This window comes from Pyrgilauda ruficollis, unplaced genomic scaffold (genome assembly GCF_017590135.1).
Source record: "Pyrgilauda ruficollis isolate IOZ18807 unplaced genomic scaffold, ASM1759013v1 scaffold66, whole genome shotgun sequence".
NCBI classification, from domain to species: Eukaryota; Metazoa; Chordata; class Aves; order Passeriformes; family Passeridae; genus Pyrgilauda; species Pyrgilauda ruficollis.
This window is the reverse complement of record NW_024528377.1, coordinates 933,220-951,778: the sequence shown is the minus strand read 5'-3', so window position 1 is coordinate 951,778 and position 18,559 is coordinate 933,220. Positions and strand designations below refer to the sequence as shown.

The window sequence follows — 18,559 nt, the reverse complement described above, 5'->3', positions numbered from 1 at the left end:
GTTGACGAGATCAAAAAATTATCTAGATTTTTACCTCTGTCCTCTCCTTTCTCATCAGTTACTGAGCTGCACAATCAGAAAAACACTGGAATACTGGAATTTAACTAAGCTGTACCTAGTAATCACAACACTGTCATCTGCAGTCCCAAACTGAACAGAGATGAATAATGAATCACTGAAGAATCTTATTCTCCACATTTACCCAACTGAGGGAAATAAGGCAGTTAGTTCCTAAGTCTCCAGTGCGGGGCACAACCTTTCCTAACAACTCTATTTAAAGCCTTTATTCTGCTTGTTCTTTCTGCCCATTTCCTTTTTCCAGGATAATTCTGAGATCCATCATCTCGCCTACTAGCACTAATTCTCAGCCTAAAGCTTTTGTCATTCTCTTCATGGATGTCCTTCTCTCATCCAAGAAACACTGAAACCTCTTGTCACAGAAGCCAAAAAACACTTTCAGAGCTTCATGTAAATTTTTAGTCAATGCCAAATACAAAAGTATGACCACTCTTAAAGAGCATGTATCCTTCTCATCAATCAACTGCTTCTGTAGATCAGACCCAAGGCATTAATTGACTACGGAGGAGTAGTATCTTCCACAGGGACATTTCATTTCCCAAACAGGTTGCCATTTCTTAGCTGTGTTGACTTTGACATTTATAACATTTTAACAGCTTTGGTATGATGCCCTGAATCCTTTAGCAAATCAACTGTTTACTTTTAAATGTTCCCATCTCTCCAAAGAGAAAAGAGACATAAGATCAGCCTCGTGGAAGTTTCTGGCTGTGAGATCAGATGCTGCAATAGGCTGCGTGGGTAGCCCTAACAAAGAAAACTCCACTTATCTCAAGTTACTTTTGTTGCCTCATGGTTTATTTCTGTTCATCCAAGAACTAATACCCACTTATAATGTGTCTAATGAAGTCTAATGAATTATGCCAATAGTAAAATTTAAAAAAAAAAAAACCAAACACAAAAAAGAAGTCTAACAACAGGTTAAGTCTGAGACAAAAGCCTGTAGGTTGCTCAAAGACAATATGCTACAACACAAATGTTCAGAAAGCTTTTCCCTCCCCTCAGTCAAAAATACGTATTTGTCATCTGAGACATGATTCCACTAAAAATCAGACCACTACTCAAAAAGTTTCATGATTCCTGTAAGGAAAAAAGGTATCTACACCTCATCTCACTGCATTAAAAAGGGTAGGATTTGTGTGGGGGTGTATATACATACATATTACATATACTAATAACATATATTAATGCCAGGAGCAATCAACTACTATGGAAGAAACACATCCTGTACAAAGTACCTAAAGAAATAAGAATTTAATTTCTGAATTATGGCACTTCATGTGCTGGTTTGTTTTAATCTCAGAAACAAGTGACAAGAAGCATCAAAAGAAGAGCTTGGCCTTGTGCTCTTTGGAATCCACATCCACATATAATTAGAAGACCATCTGTTCACAAAGTTTAACCACCCAAGGTAGCTGGTACCTGATCATTTGATAAGAAGGATCAAATAAATCCATAAAGTCAAAGTCAAGTCTCCTGTTTGCTGTGCAAGGCTGCATCTGTGAAATGTTTTAGGCAGTGGAAGGCTCTTCAGTGAAGTGCCTGCTCCTGCACAGTGCTGCTCATGAGAGCCCAAGGACACCTTATGTACTGGCCAGGAAAACATGCATTTGATACAGATAACAGTGAGGCTTTATTTTGGATTACCATTTATTGCTTGCTGTCACCCTGTTTTCTCTCTCCAGCCCACTAAAGCAGAGGAAGAGGGAGGAGAATGGAAGAAGCAGGAGGGAGTATCAGTGCAAAAACAGAAATATGTAACAACACAATACAGAACCTGATTACCATGCAGATATAGAGGAACAGGCATTAAACAAAGCACCTAAAGTAAAATTTATCCCCAAAGCATTGAAAAATTTATTTTTCCCAGGAAGCTTATCTCCATCACTTCCTTCCTCCCTCAATAAAAGTCTACTTTGTGTTACATCTGAAATTGAAAAAGTCATCACCCCACAACCTGATGTTATTTTGTGTGCTTGCAACGAACTGCCCAAGATGGTTAGAAATCTACACAGTGCCTTCAAATTAATTTTGATGTTGTGAAATCAAATTCTGTAAGAACCTAACTCCCTCCAGCCAGCGGCTCACCCTTGTTGGCCTATACTATTTATTTTCCAAAATAGTGATAACAATCATTAGATTTTAAAAGCAGTCCTTAACAGGAACTGCATGCTCACAGAGCAGCAAGGACTACATTTTTCCCTGTTTTAAGGGGATCCTGGACCACTAGCTCCCACCCAGGGACAAGCAAAAGCAGCCCACTGTTCACACACTTTAATCATTTAAATGGTAATAGGATTAAATCAACCTTGTATACAGCTCAAGAAACAGCTTAAAAGCAACAAGTTCTTTAGGTTTACTGATGATTGTACATTACTTAGCATTCCAGTTTACAAACGAAGTTGCTAAAATTAAACTGAAGAAGGCAGTCACATGGTATTTATTCCTGTAACTGTTACACATAAGTTTAACTCCTCTGATTTCTAAAGCAATGATCACTAGAAAAAGCCATAATGGTGTTCTGTGCCAGTATTTTGGCATCTGATCATGTTCATTTTGGGGAGCACATAACAAGACTATTTCATGCTTTTGGGGGCTGGGGATTCTTTTTTTGATTGATTGGTTTTGGGGTTTGAGTTGGGGTATTTTTTTTTGGGGGGTAGCTTGTCTGGGGTGTTGTGGGTTATTATTTCTTTCAAGAATACAATCTCTTCCTAGGGTGAATCCCTAAGAAGGCTTTCTTAATGGAGGCCAACTGATAAAAAATTGGATTATCGCAAGATCTCTCAAATAATGATCTAGATATTGACAGAAGATCCTTCCTTTCTTTTCTTTATGTTTAAATGTAAATACTGCCTTAGCAATTGCAAAACATGATGTATATTGGAATGCCTCAATCTCCCCCAGTACAGCACAGAAGGTTTTAGTGTTATTAATAGGGAAAGGTCATTAATAGGGAAAAAAAGTAAAGTTCTCTCAGGATATTTAATATTCTTTGGAAGCACTAAATCAAGGAGGGGTTTTTGTGATTTACAAAGATCTCTCAGTTCCAATTGCACTTTGCAAAACCTTGAGTTGCTACCTGCTTCTCAAGGCTGCCAGTATAACCAAACACTCCCTTCTGCTTCACAGTCCAAGGTGATGCTACTGCAAGCACTAAGCAAATCACTTAGATAGAACAACTGGTATCACCACAGAAGGGAGCTAAATACACTTTGTCCTTGTATTTTTTTCCACTACAGATGGTGACTCTGACCTTTCCAAGAGAACCAATATCAATCTGAAAATACATAATTATGTAGACCTCACGGGTTATGAAACTAAGTTTTGCTGAAAAGACTTTCTTTTCGAGTTCTACTGCTTGTTATCCCCAGACAAAAAAATGGAGATATAATTATGATCCACTGCATTTAACAGATGCAGCCATTTTTCCATGTGTTCAACAGATTATATCAAAAATTATACAGAAGAACTACAAAGCATTATCCATTCAAGGAAAAAAAGTGTAATCCTCAATAGCTATGCTACCTGCTGGCAAGCAACTGTAATCTGATTTCTGTTGAGGATCTCAAATCACTACTGAAAACACTGCTGTTTCATTGTGACCCCTAAACATGAGTGCAAACAGAAAGTATATTCAAAGGAGTTCTATACTGGAACATCTTGAGCACCACCAAGTTTATTCCCTTATTCCACTCCTGCCAGCTGAGCCTAAAGTGTCATTTCACAATGTTTTTTTCTTCAATTACTAGTTCAGATAGCTGGCATCACTGCTCTTCACAAGTTATCAAACACACTTATACTTTCAGAGTACAGAAATATCCCCTCTCAACTCTTCTGGTCTCTAACTTTTATCTCAGAGCATACATATACACAAATACTTATCCTAAATACAGAAGTTGCTCTGCCTTACTAATGTCTTAAGAATTAAATGGACTGTTCACTGTATCCTAGAAATCTACTTTGCTGAAAAAAGCCTGTTCTTTCCAACTAACAGTTTAGTCAGGGTGGCCCACTCTGCTCATCATCTTCCTACCCCTAAGGCTTCCTAGCATCAGCAAATTGAAAAGAGTTTTAAAAAAATCTCTATTTCAGTTTTTGCTTCTGAAGCACACCTGAAAGATGGACATAAGACCAGCACAACTACAACCTTTTTTCCATGGCCTGGCAGTTCCACCTAAAGTGCTCCTCTCCTTTCTACTTAAATAAATACCAGGTGCAGTAAGGCCGACACATGAGAATTGTGGATTTGGCATTGCAGAGCTGTAACACCGGCAGAAATTACCTGTAATGGAGAAGCACCTCTGCACCACTGCCATCATCTACCATTGTTAAATGTTCACTGGGTGACTAACAAAGAGGAAGTCTTACACAGTTTTAAGCTACCTAGTCCATACTTTAGAAAGCAAGAACACTTAAGGGAAAAAATTACTAACTCAAACACCATAAATACAACAGTGCTGAAAGGAGCAAAGGCTTCTAGAGAAACACAGCACTACAGACAAGACTTTTCAGGAATATAAACACTAAACGGTGGAATCACACACTGCCACCCTCGTTAGGAGTCTGATATCTGAACAGACTCAATACACACTAGAGAAAGAATTACAGCAGAAAGAGTCTGCTCTAAGTTCTGCAGAATTTGAAGTAATCCCTACCCCAGCTTAACAGCAAAAAAAGCACAGTTAAACCACTAAGTTCAACAGCACCACTGATGTCACCTGTTTGATTTCCAAGCTGCCTTTAAGTTGGTAGTATTCCCCTTGTATGCTTAATGGATCAAGTGGAGAGCAGCTATTCAGCCTATGCTACAGCTCAAAGCAACCCAAGGTTTTAGATCCTACCTCAAGAGGAAACACGGGACAAAAGGAGCCTTGGGGAATATAGATAACCACAAAATGTCTAGTTTTATTTCCTTACAGAATTGAAAAAAAAAGTCAGAACACAGGCTGTTTTCTTGGGTGATCACATGACAATTTCTGAGGTCATTATAAAGTGCTGCAACTCAATAAATGCTTCAGATACCAAGCACTCTTGAGGAGGTAGTTTTGAGTTATTCTGAAAGAGAACTGAATTATAATTTCATGCTGCAGCTGGGGAATGACAGAAGGAACCTTAAAGCTGGCAGAAATCTAGAGAGCCAACAGGCATCTGCCATTGAAGGAATAATTTAAATGCAATGCTCTGGGATACAGAGAATGCCTTTAAGCAATGCCTATGGAACCATATATTGCACAATTAAACACTCAGAATGGAAGAAAGCTTCGTTTTCCATCAAAGAATAACCAGCTCATGAATGAGACTAGTAACAGAATGACATAGCAGTAAGACATATCAAATTTTTTTAAATACAAAATTGAAAAAAAAATAAACCAATGAAGAAGTGAGAATCAATCTGATTTTCAGCCTCATTAGAAGCTCAGTCTCCTAACAGCAGCACCCAACGCATTTAAGAGGTTAACACATGGACAACTACACTTTTAAAAGTGAGATGCTCATTACACACTCCTAAGAAATGGAAAATACTTGTGACTCTGGGGAATGCTGGTGAAATGCTGGAATACATCCATCACAATAAAGCACAATGTTCTTCAAGTGCTTACCCCAAGCCAGGTGAAACTCCTTTCAGAAATATTTTCTTGGTTAAACTCTCTGATTCAGACATCCAAGGTCTCTAACCACAAAAAGACCACAGAAATGCATCAAAGCAAAAAGATGCTTTCAGCAGTACCACACTATTTTAGCTAAAACATAAATCTGATTTTAAAAGTAGATCAGTCAAATGTGGAAATTTCAGTGCAGGGTGTTAGACATAAAATTTGCATTTCACTACTTATTTTAAGGCACAATCACCTTGTCATAAGCAAGTTTCAACTGAGAGGAACTCCTTTGTCCTTGAGTTTCACATCACCCCACCACTGCCCAGTTTCTAGGCAAATAATTTCTGTCGTGGTGCAAAACATACTCACTGTCTTTCCTTTCCTCTTCTGGCTTCTGATGAAGAGGTTTCCAGGGAAGCTTTAAACCACACACACTAAAAAAAAATTATTTTTCAACTCCGAAAAATACAGCTCCCACTAAAGCATTTAGAGGAGAGCGACACCATGCCAAAACCAAGCTCCTGTTTACTGGTTTCATCAATTTCTCCTTGAATATGCATGGGTTGCATAACTGAGCCATCATTTGCACTTTCCTCTGGGTTTCTTGTGAAGAATGGCTGGTTAAGCCATCCACACTGCACTGACAACTGTCGTGTTTTTCCAAGAATCTGTGTTAACTACAAGAATACTTTCCCTGTTTAGTTTTGAGCTCTTCAAAGAGAGCTTTCAATGACATTCCCCATTTATGTAAAAAAATTCTGTCTCTTCAGGATCAGTAACAAAGGAAGAAAATAAAGCTCCACGCCCCAGCTGCAGCATTTGCTCAGAGCATCTGATGAATCCAGCTGTGCTGCACCGCAACTGGGGAGAAGACCACAGCTGGGCAGGACTGCAGGACTGCCCACCCAGGTGAGAGCTACAGAGAGCATGTGCATGGCACTCTCAGGATTATATCCAGGATTATATCCCTCCATTCTTTTTTCCTCAGAGGACAACCAAAAGGCTGTGATAGCCTCAGGACAGGCAGCATGCTCTTTAATCCCCCCACTCATTCTCTGACCTTTACTGAACCCAGAAAATGTCCTGGAAATCAATAAGAAATACATTTATTTGTACATGTTCCCAAGAGACAGGAAAGAAAACTCAAAGTCACCGATGCATTTACTCATAGAAGGCTGAGGTAGCAATCAACCACTGCTACCTCACATTTCCAGGTACTTTTAACAATTCCCAAACTCAAGGGGCAATTCAATCACTCAAGCTGAGGTGACAAGAACAGCAATACAATCAGGGACAATCAAGTGTGGGTAGAAGAATAAAGAGCCATGACCACAGGAAAGAGATTGAGATGACTATCAGATAATAGTATGAGTCAGCCAGCATCTTGGCTCCATGAGTTGAGTCGATTTTTGACAATACAATTGGTCTGAGATAAACTTTATATAAAGCACAAGTACTACACGTGCAAGTGGTTTTTTTAAAAAGTGGTGTGCTGAAACACTCATAATTAAGTCTAAAACTCCAGTTCCTGCAATTATACTGGTACTCATTTTGGAAGGAGGCTGAAGAGGTAATGAAGGTATTTTCTGGTCCTCCAACACATCTGGGAAATTCCTTGTTCAGAGTCTAAACAGAGACATCTGTTTAATTAAGAGAAAATCCTATTAAACTGATCTTCCATGTGAAGGGCTGAAGTGACCAACTCCAAAAGGGTATAGAAGACACAGAAAATTCAGAATTTAATTAGAACACACTGTTAGCTAACTATAATCTATTAATTAGCATTCTTAATTTTCACAGCTCAATACAATAATACCCCTTCACTTTTAAATTGCACCCTTCTTACTTTTGCACCAAAGTCATACAATTCTACCAGTGGGGTAGTAATTACAGTGATTGCCTAGAGAACAGCAGCCTAGAAATATCTGTAAATGTTTAATTAGGGGATAAAGGAAAGACAAAGAAAAATAATCTAACATAGAGAAATCACTATTCTCTACTGTATTTGTATTTAGTAATTGTTTAATCCATTCTAAACCATGTATTCATGGCATTTTTCTTGCAAGATTTCCAAAGCATCCTCAAATGTCAAAACTGACTTCAGAAAAAATATTATTGTATTCCAAGACAGTCTTTTCCATATGAAAACAGGGGCAAAAATGAGAAGAATTTAAGAATTAAAAGACTTACCTGCAACTGAAACAGAAAGAACACCAGAAAAATTGAGTGATTGGTATTCCAGATATTTGTTATCCTGATACTGCACCATTGTAACTAGAATTTTCATTACATTACTGCTTCTAAAGAAATCCTACCTTTGCAATAAAAATTATTTTACTTCAGGTTTTCTGCATTCCAAGATGACATAAGTAAATGAAGACAAAGTGTCACACACCTTAACAAGTCCCACAAGTTGTGATACTTACCATTTGGTAAGAAGACAGCTATAAAGCTAAATGACAAGTTCATTAAATGATTTCATACTATCTCAGAGAAAGCAACTTACTTTTTTCAATTCAAGCTCTTTAAAAAGTGAAAAGAAAATTGCAGACAGGTTCAGTGTAGTAGACTAATCCCTAACCAAAAGTAATTTACTATTTAAAACAGGCTACATGAAAGCAGAGTACAACAAGCAGTACCCTTTTCCTCCAGCATTTCCCTCTCTCCTTCACCTTCTAAAGCAATCTTACAAAAAGCATTGCCCAAAATAGCAACTATACTTTAAAAGCTACAAGAACTTGGTCACATTTGAATAATGGAAACTTTCATTAAATGTGCTTGGATACTTAAAAAGCTCAATAGGGAAAGTAATTTTGTCATGATGAAAGCTGACTTACATTTCAGGGAACTTTTGGAGTTGGACACTGGGTCTGTGCTCCATAAGAATAGTGAGGTTTTTTTTTACCTGACAGTCCAGAGAGGTGCTGAACCCACATTTGGCTAGAAACAACTAAGCAGGAGGACACTCATTCAAAGACAAATATTTACTTCAGGACTAAGGAGCTCTAGGTGGGAGAACTTTAAAAAAGCTTTTAATCAGTAGAACTGACTACAAAGACACCTCAATTTTCATCAGCCTCTGAGTTTTATTTTAATTTGGAGATGCTTTTAAGATGTACAAGACCAAAGACCTAGACACCTCAGAATCTGTGTTCTTCTGCCTATTCTGTAACTGGCCAGACCACTACAAAAAAACCCAAAAAACTGTAGGGTGTTTTAGGACGGCTGCATAACAAGATATGCACAGTTTATGAAAAAAAGAATAGCAAACATGTATTAAACAGTGTTATTTAAATGTAGCCAAGAACAGAATTTATCTGTTTGTGAAAACTGCAGGTCTGGACGTTTTAACTCTAAATACCACTGAGTGTAACTTTAACTTTGTTTTTAATGGCAATCTGTCAATACTCAGCACCAGTGCAGTTATACTGGGGGTCAGCAGTTAGTACATTCTGCATCTAAGAGAACACTTCAAGAGGTAAGCAGCACAAAAATATTAATTATGAACAGAATAAATACTTCCAAAAGGAAACCAAGTGGTTATCAATCCTAGGGGAAAAAATACACACAACACCCAAGGAAAAATGAGCACTCAAGGCAGCTTACAAGTCTGACAAGAAACATCTAAAAACAGGCTTGCAAGCTAAAAACACATCTTACCCACATCAATTAGCCAAGAAAAGCACCAATCTAATTTAGCTGCTTAAGTGTAACATGCAAATTTATTGAAGTCATTTAATCATGCTACCACACTACGACAGCAGTGACATTAGATGACAAACCTGGTTTTCCTCTTGCAAAACTCTATATTGCTCCTTCCAAATGGTGATTTTTGAAGCTTCATCCTTCCTCAGAGCTCTCTCCTTTTTGAGCTCAGGACTCCAGAAGGTCTTGATGCTGTTCATGGAAGAACTCAGCTTGCTTTCTTTCACCTCCACATCCTTGCGGAGCAGATCGTTTTCCCTCAGCACCTCCTTGAGCTGCGTCTGCAGGTCCATGATGGTGTTATCCCTGGCCTGGCGCAGCGAGTGAGGCACAGTGGATGCCATGCTCACCGGGGGCAGATGGTGCTCTCCAAATGCAATGGTATCACTGGCAACTCCACTCGTGGCAATGTTAGGGCTGCTGCCCATGGCAGTCATCCGAACACCGTAAGGCAGCCGCCCTCCCGACCGGCCCAAGGTCATGGTGCTCTTCGGGGTGTCTGCGCCCACGTTCTCGTGGTCACTTAGGTACATAGGGCCGGACGTAGCATAGGCAGCATTTAAGGACTGAATGTTCTCCATAGAAAGGGTTTTCCCACTGCCACCCCCAGTACTGCTCCCCGAGCTGCCTCCTGTGCTGTTGGTTCGCCGGTGGCCCAGGCGAGGCGAGCGCGGCAGGCGCGGCGAGCGCCCCGGGCTCTGCGTGCTGGGCTCCACCTTGCCCACGGAACGAGCGCTTCCATACATGGTTAAGCTGGTGGTGTGAGGCAATCAGATAGGCAAAAATCAGGAATGAGAGAATTCCTGTTAAGCTCTTCAATGGTTGTAAGTCAACTTAAGGCCAATCACAACTTGTAACAGATCTGGTTGTCCATCTCTGAAGTCATGTGCTCACGGTGTTCAGGACCATATCTGTGTCAATAAGAACAACATATTAAAATCTACATCAATAAAAATAACACATTATCATCAAATGTTTGTCCCACATTAGAATACAGTGTCCTATATTTAGAGTATTTTTAAATTCCTCCTAATTAAAAAAGCCAACGTTTTATTTAAACCCTTATATTTAAACTCAAAAAGAAACTTCTACTCCTGCTTTTCTATTGTTATATTATCACAGTAAAGAAGAAAAGAGAATCCATCAATCTTCAAGGTGTAATTTTGTTGGTGATGACAAAACCCTTCAGATGCCATCTAATCTTTCTTCCTATTTCTAACTGGCCCTAATGCTTTACCTGTTACCTTTCTGAGAAAGGGAATCAAAACTCTAAAACCACTCAGCAGTGTATCTTTCCTTCAAGCACTGCTAGCCTCCATAGGACACAGTTTCTATACCCTTGTGCTGTGAAATCATCCTGCAAATGCAAAGGCAGGACAGACAGAAATGACTCTGACCATGATCTCAACCAGAAGGTTCCTTAGCACTGCTGTCAGTCCCACTTCAAATGCAGCAGTCAGAACCAAAACTAAGAATAATCATGAAATCATTACTGACCACACCACTTCAGCAAGCACAGATGCAAATCTGAAAGAGAAGCAATGACCCAGCAATGAGACCAACGAGGTTTAGAGGACCAAAGGAATCACAGCTCCACTGAAAACTGGTTCTAGATTCTTATTTTCTCCCAAACTAAATGTAACTTATATCTTTGCTCAGGTTAAGAAAAGATTTTGATTGGAATATGCTTCTCATTAACCAGGTGAGATTAATTCCATTAAATAATATTTCAACAGCAGGGACTTCTTAAAACCCAGAACAGTTTGACATCATCCTGTTGCTGTTCCTTCTCCCCTCTGCTTTTTCTTTAAATACAGACTCTGGTGGCATATGCAAGAGAATTCCTTATTTTTGCAGTGCAATATGATGCTGTAGTACAAATACTGGTAGGAAACTCTTTAGCACAGGGACTCTGGGCTGGGGTCACATCAATAGCCAAGATCTAGCAGAGAAGCAAAAAAAGGAAGCTAAACCACTGCACTGTAAAAATTATCCCACTATACAGTTCTCACTTTTTTTACTCCACTGATATTTCCGGTGTAAACTATTTCATGTTACTGCTGGGCTCAACTGAAATCAAAATTAGAACACTGAAACATTCCTGATGCCATCAGATGAAAGAATACCAGCCAGTGTCCAAGGAGCAGCAGCATCTAATATATCCCAATATCCTGCCTTTCACACCAGCTCTCATCTACCTGCCCTTCTGCTCAGAAATCAGGTTTGCCAGATATTAGGAATGAATTCCTCCAAACCAGCATGTTTGTGAGATAATAACTGGACAAACAGGGTCAAGATTAGGTTTAAAACAGGGATACACTTCCAAAAGAAATTGCAGAAACAGTGCAAGTGGGTGGAAGTTGGCAAGCAAAAAATAATATTGCAAAAAATACTGGAAAAGGGTAGAAAGAAAAAAAGTAAAATTCAGGAAGGAAAGATAGAGTATTTTTTACCTTTCTGAATAAGTTAGTATAGGAAAAGATACAACAAGAAATAGTTTCAAAATGTTTAGCTTAATCTCAAAGTTGAAATGGAAAAGAAGGTCAGGGTAAACCAGCATTTCGTCAACTTCAGACAATTTCATAGAAGATACAATGGCATGAGGAATTTTACAAAGCTTATGGAAATTGACACTGCTTTGTGAGCAGTTCTCAAGATGTTCAAGTGCTCACTCTGTTGGTTTCTTTTTTTTAATGATAGAAAAACTGGCAACAATATTGCCACAGAATATTTTAGAGCACATAAAGAAGAACTAGCCAAGGAAAAACAGCCACCAGCATTAACCGAAATTATCTGCCAAAGCAACACCTACAGATGTATTTTTTCATACAAGTTACATTTCTTCTATTTCAACTACATATCCTTATGCAAAACAGTACAGAAATATAAACTATGCAACAAAGTGCACAGTGTTACACTGAAGTTGCTTCGAAAAGCAAGACACTGTGCCCCAGATCTGGAAGAAAAACACTTCTTCCAAACAGAAAGGCTATTTCAGACTAGCCTCACTGTTTGAGATATCAAAATGCTAAAAATGCTGCTGTGACACCACTTGAGCACTCAAAACAAGTCAGATTTGATTTCTTACACACTGCATAAAGTACATTCCACCAAGAGCTGGCATTCATTAGGATTCTCCTGAAAATTAATCCAAATCACAGCACTTAATTCACTTGCTGGAAACTCACCACAGTAAATCAGGGCAAACACTCATTAACAGCTTTATATGAGTTTAAATCGAACCTAAAGATCAGACATATGTGTGTTTCAGTTAAAGGACTCATCCCAAAACCACTAAGTTTAAAATCTGCTGGAAGTACATCACTGTTGCACACAGAAGCATCACCTGGTAAAGTCCTCACCAACACCCCAGAGGAGCTCAAAAGGTTTTTGGTAACTTCTAAAGAGCACCTCAACCTCAACAAGGACAATGCCATGAAAAAGTGCCATGGAGAGCTGCCTTCTCCTTGCATTAGCCAACATCTTGTTAAACTCTGAATATCCTTGAGAGAAAAGCAGCTCTGGTACCTCTGCAGGTGCTGTGCAGGAACCACCTCCAGCTATCAGGGGAGCTCTCAGCACCTCAGCTGGAAACACCAGTCCTGTGCTCAGCTCTAAGCTTTGGTTCACAGGCAGGCACCATCCCCTCTGCCACTCCAGAAACATCAAATAACTCAAGCTATGAAAGCCAAGGGCTAGAATTAGCTGTTGATCAGGGTAATGGGAAGGATTCCCAGAGCTGGCACAGCTGAAACTTAGGGAGAAGAACTCTGCTATTGCTGCCATGCATTGCACTGCACTCGCTTTTCACTCAAAAGCAGCAGATTAAGATGAAGAGTTGTCTTTGGAAACAAGCAAACATAACCCTCCAGTATTTTTTTTTGAAGTGACAACTTTCATTACACCACTGTTCGATCTTAAAATTGTGAATATTCCAATATTAACTAAATACATTTTTCCACACATGCAGCCAGTTTTCAGTATTTCCACTGACACAGATTTGCCACAGTTCAAGATCAAAAAGAAATTACAAGATAAATCTTAACTCTTTTATTTTCCCCCTATTTTTTTCCTAGTGCCATTTATCACTTTGTTGTAGAAGCAGATATTACAGTTCACAGATACTACAATTCACACTAGGAAAAAAATCTTTCACCATGAAAAGAGCAAAGTGAGGGAAGTAAAAAAAAAAAAAAATTCTTTTTTGCAATATCAATTAATCAGGAAGAAGAAAGAATTCCAGTTTCCATCCCAGAGCCCAAGCAAAAGTACATGGAAGATTTCTTTCAGATAACATTACAACCAGAAATGTTAGTTTTTCAATATTCTGACTCACACTAGCATTTTATGGGAATCTCACAAGTACGGTCTCTTATCTTCCATGGGACCAACATGCAGCACTGTTACTATTTTCCTCTTCTACTGAGACTAAATTTAGTCACAAATAAATCATCCCTTAACCGTACAAGATGGTGATAACCACAAGGAACAATGTCCAACTGTGAATGCATTAAATGCATTAACCCTCTTCCCCTGGCAAATTCTCCTGTAGATTTCAAAAACCTTTGTTTTTTCTGCCAATATGAGAGCCCTTGCCCAGGAGTACAAAAAACAAACAAAAAAAGATACTCTCAACATAAAGAGCTTAAAAAACAAAACAGTTTTTGTTTTGTTTTAGCACTGAAGCAAGTCCTAAACCATTTTCCCTCAAGATAGCTTGCAGAACTTTACAATTATGAAACAAAATTCTCCTGTTCACTGTTCATTAATAGAACAAAAACTTCAAAGAGCATCCTATATGCAAACCAATTTTAAAAAAAAATGTAAAAGTATCACATGAGCCCAAGTAAAAACTTCATATGTATATTTATATATATTTAAATTGGCACAGCACCTTTGCAGGCACAAAGACCTGAGCTGCTTTCACATAAGTTGAAAATGCTATCTAGTGATTATGGAAAAACTTGTAAGGACTATCAGAAAAACAACAGGCAAGAATTACACAATATTGCAGAAAAAGGTTTAGAAAAGGACAGTTATGTACACACTTTCTGTATAGAAATTTTAAAACAGGTAACATCACATCCTGCTTGAAATGGCAGCTAAGATAAATGTCTTCTCAGCTCACAGGTGACTGTCCAAAACCACTCAGAGACAGACACTATTAACATGGAAAATGTTTACAATCTGGCAGCAGACATTTAAATGTACTGCAGTGCAACCTGGAGCAACCAAAATCCACCTGTTTCATCACAACAACCTAGTCCTAGGCAGTGAAAAGCAATGGAGAACGCAGCTTCCCTCAAAACATGCCAGGATCAGGACCTGACATGCTAAAAGAGCAGTAAAAAGCCACCTGCACAACTTCATGGAGATTTACTTGTAAGGCAGTTGTGGCATGAGAGAGAGCAGGAACAGGAACACGAGTCTTGTCAGAAGGTCTAGTGGTTTCAATAAAAGCTATATTGGGACACAACAGAAACATAAGAAATTCTGGAGGGATCACTTGAATATCAAACCTCAGTATTACAAATCCAATAAAATGAGATGTGTTTAGCAGTGCTGTCGCACTCAGCCCCTACACCTATTATTTTATATGAACCAATGGGTAAGAGGGCAGGTGTTCCTGTCTGCAGCTGACAGAGCACAGAAGATTCATTTAAAAAAAAAGTTCTGCTACCCTCTGGAAGATCTCTCTGTCACGTAAATTAATAATGCCTTTCATGTCTCCCACCACTGCAAGACAAACACTAATAGCACATTAGCTACATCCAGGTAAGCAAGCAACCAGATACACACAAACATGCTGCAGAAATACAGGGAAAATCCAGCCTATATTTTTTAAAACAAAAAGAACTTCAGAGTAACTCCCGCAGCCTTCAGCAAGTCCTGTGTATTTCTTTGCTGCAAATTCTGTTCAGGACTGACACCAGGTGACAAACTGCAACATCTATGGAGACAATTCCTTAAAAGCATCACTGCCTGACAGCCAGGAGTGGGGCAGTGGGATCACAGAGCAGGCAGGCAAGTGCATCTCACAGCCCAGGGACCCCTCTGGAGCCCCTCAGCAGCAGAATGGAAGCCACACATCCAGATCCAGAAGACAGAAGTTCCTTGCCACACTGATTCTTGTGTGCACAAGGAAAGCTTTGAATGTCAGTTTAATAATAAAAGCAAAGTCAGCCTTTACAAGAGGCATTTTAATCTGATAAAGGGCTGTAGCAGACACATTAGACTTCATTAACAGAGGTAGTAATTGTTCCCATTTACATAATTCACACCCGAATAGTTAATGGCAAGTAAGTATGTCTGGATTACACAGTAGGACAGACTGCAGAGTAGATAGAACAGAGGGGAGGGCAGGTAGAAAAGATGGCATTCCAAACAAAGAAAAGCTTACATTCCAGTAAAATCCTGCCAGGAATCCAAACAGTGGGTATAATGAGAGAACTGACATGATTCACAACAACTTAAGAGGTGTACTAACCATGAGAAAAAATGAATTCCTGTTACTTCCCAGCCCACCCCACAGCTACAAAACCTATGGCTGCTACACTACTTTTTATATAAAGTGTGAAGCCTCTGTCTTTTAGGGCTATTTTGTAGATTTTAGGTTTTCCCTGGTTTTGGAAGGTAAGAAGGCTCACTACTTTTCATGTTAAATTAATTACTATTACACACAAAAAGGACAGAAGTAAGTTTACTTTGGAAACTGCAAGCCAGCCAGTGCAGGACACAAGGCATTGAACCCATGGAATTCAGGGTTGTTTACCAAAATATCCTTGTGGCCTTGACAGCAAGAAAGCAATAATGATGAATGAAATCAAGACAGAAATAAGACCAAAAAAGTAACTGTTCATATCAGAATTGTCTCTCATTCCTAAAGAGCACATAAATGCTGAAGCACTGCCATCTGTTTATATCCAATCATTTTTAAAACCTGGGGGGATGGTGGTGGTTCTTGTTTTATATTTTTTATATTAAATTCGCCTACTTCCACATCTGCCAGGTTCACTGACTGTAACAGAGCCTTTGTTCTGTCTCACCCAACACAAGATGTCAATTGACACATTCTCCCCCACACATACAGAAATCTTCCCAGAAAAGCATCTCAGAAAATCCCCGAAATTCTTCAGGTGACTTTGACCTATTAAAAAAATGTGTTTTGTAAAAGGCAGGTAATCAACCCTGACCCTAACAGTTTTAGGGGAAAAAACAGCATTCATTTGTCACGGGAGCATTAGACACTTTTTACATCTGAAAGGTCAGCAGGAATGGCACCACAGAACATGGAAACATCTTGATTCCCTGTCCTTTCTATACACCTTTCTGCTTCCCATTCCTACAAGGTATCCCACCAGCAAAAACCACCTGCAAGTCTGCAAATGAGAGCCAGAAATGTTCATTCATCAGTTTCCTGGTTAACTTCTTTCCCACACGTACACAATTCCTTTCAGGGGATCTACTTACTCAGCAAGGAAGACTTAACACAGCCCATGCTCTGCTCTACTCTACAGCACTTTCTCTGCAAAAGCACTTTTAACTGACATCGAATTTTGTTTCTTATAATACCCACAGGTCTGGATGGCAGCATAAAGGGTCTGCTGTCACCACCACAGTCCCCTTTCTTTCTATCTCCTTTCCCAAACAAACAAGACCATAAAAAAAAAAAAAGGCTTATTATTATTCTAATAAATACATATACTTCAGCTAAACCTTTATTTACTCATGTGTAGGGAGTCTGGCTAGGTGCACCAGGATTTCTTTTGTGCAATGACTGGGATGTAATTACAAGTCTCTAAATTTAAAGCAGATGTGAAGAAAACAAAACCATCACGTGCCCTTTTTAAAGGCAAAACACAAAAAGCAACAGGTATTAGAACTCCAGCACTTATATCCCACATATCACTTCCTAGGGATAAACTGATTAACTCTGACTCTTCAAATTATGTAGAAGACTGAAGAGCTGTGGATGTTAATTTTCTGTCACTGTATGGCTGAAGAGTTTACAGGCTCATTTTAGAGTATAAAGTCAGTAAATACTCTCTGTTTTTATCCATGGCTGTTTCTCTCTTTCCCACAGGTGGCATGCAACCAACAACCCACCTCCTAATAGCAGAAACAAAACGTTCAAAGCACTAAAGATATTTCAGAAGTGCCTAGAAGCACTAGTGAACCCGTGCAGCCAGCCAGCCTAAAGTCACCATGGGCAACACCACAGTGCAAGGCAAAGCATGCTCCAGCTACAGAAATTCCATCATAATCTCACCCTGACAACAAGGATATTGACATAACCCACGTGCCACAAAACACCACTACTGCTACATCAGCACTGGATTTTCTAGGATCTCCTGCTCTACTCCTGCATGCCAGAGTTAAACTCTTGCCTTGAACAGGCAGCAGTGGATAGAGCCCTCCTCACCTCACTGGCCACCCTTTGCAGCAGGGTGGCCAGCAAGGGTCAAGAACCCACACTGTGGGTTTAGTTCTGTAATTTAAAAAGCCACATGCAGCCCTCCACACTTAGATTTCTTACCAGACCAACTCAGCTAAAACAAGCCAGACCCTCCAAACACAACACAATTCTCCAGCGGCTTAGCCAGGTAAGGGCTGTAACAAAACTCTCACCCCAGAGAGGTTTTCAGGGGAACAGGCTTGAAAAGAGGGAGGGGTGAGGGGATGAGAGATAACAATGGAAGAGTATCCTGCTTCACACAGAAAGGAATAGGGGCAAGGAACTCAAGCACTGGCTACAATAGCATAGTGAAATATTTCTATTCATACAGCTGCTACCAGGAACTGAGAAAGTGGCATATTCAAAGAAAGAAAGAAAAAAAGAAAGGAAATAAAAAAGAACCCACTAAATATCAAAGACGCCTCAAAAAACCAGACAGGGTTTCTCTCCTCACCAAGATTTGCAATTCAGTAAAAGGGAATAGGCCACATAAGTACCAAACTTGCCTTTTTTGCTAATCAGGCCATTAGCCACATATTACAGATGAAAAGTTACGTGAATGGAATCTCAAAAAAGCTCATGACAGGATCAAAAAGAAAGCTAAAAATTATGAGAAACATGATGCTTTAATATAGTCCAGAGAGCAGGTTTTATTCAGTTCAGACTGCTGTTAACATCCCAACAGTGATTTAATTACACTTAAATTGGTTTCCCAGAAGTGGTG

At 39.3% G+C, this 18,559-nt stretch overlaps 1 protein-coding gene across 7 annotated transcripts in view; it reads right to left on the bottom strand.

Annotated features, from left to right (window-relative positions):
* The window catches only part of ERC1 (ELKS/RAB6-interacting/CAST family member 1), a 277,845-nt gene that overhangs the window by 257,619 nt on the left and 1,667 nt on the right, over positions 1-18,559 (bottom strand). For all 7 annotated transcript variants that reach the window (XM_041484357.1, XM_041484358.1, XM_041484360.1 and 4 more), the window contains exon 2: positions 9,458-10,291. In XM_041484357.1, the coding sequence (XP_041340291.1) occupies positions 9,458-10,126 (669 nt within the window). In that variant the 5' untranslated portion in view covers positions 10,127-10,291. The remainder of the gene's footprint in view (positions 1-9,457; positions 10,292-18,559) is intronic.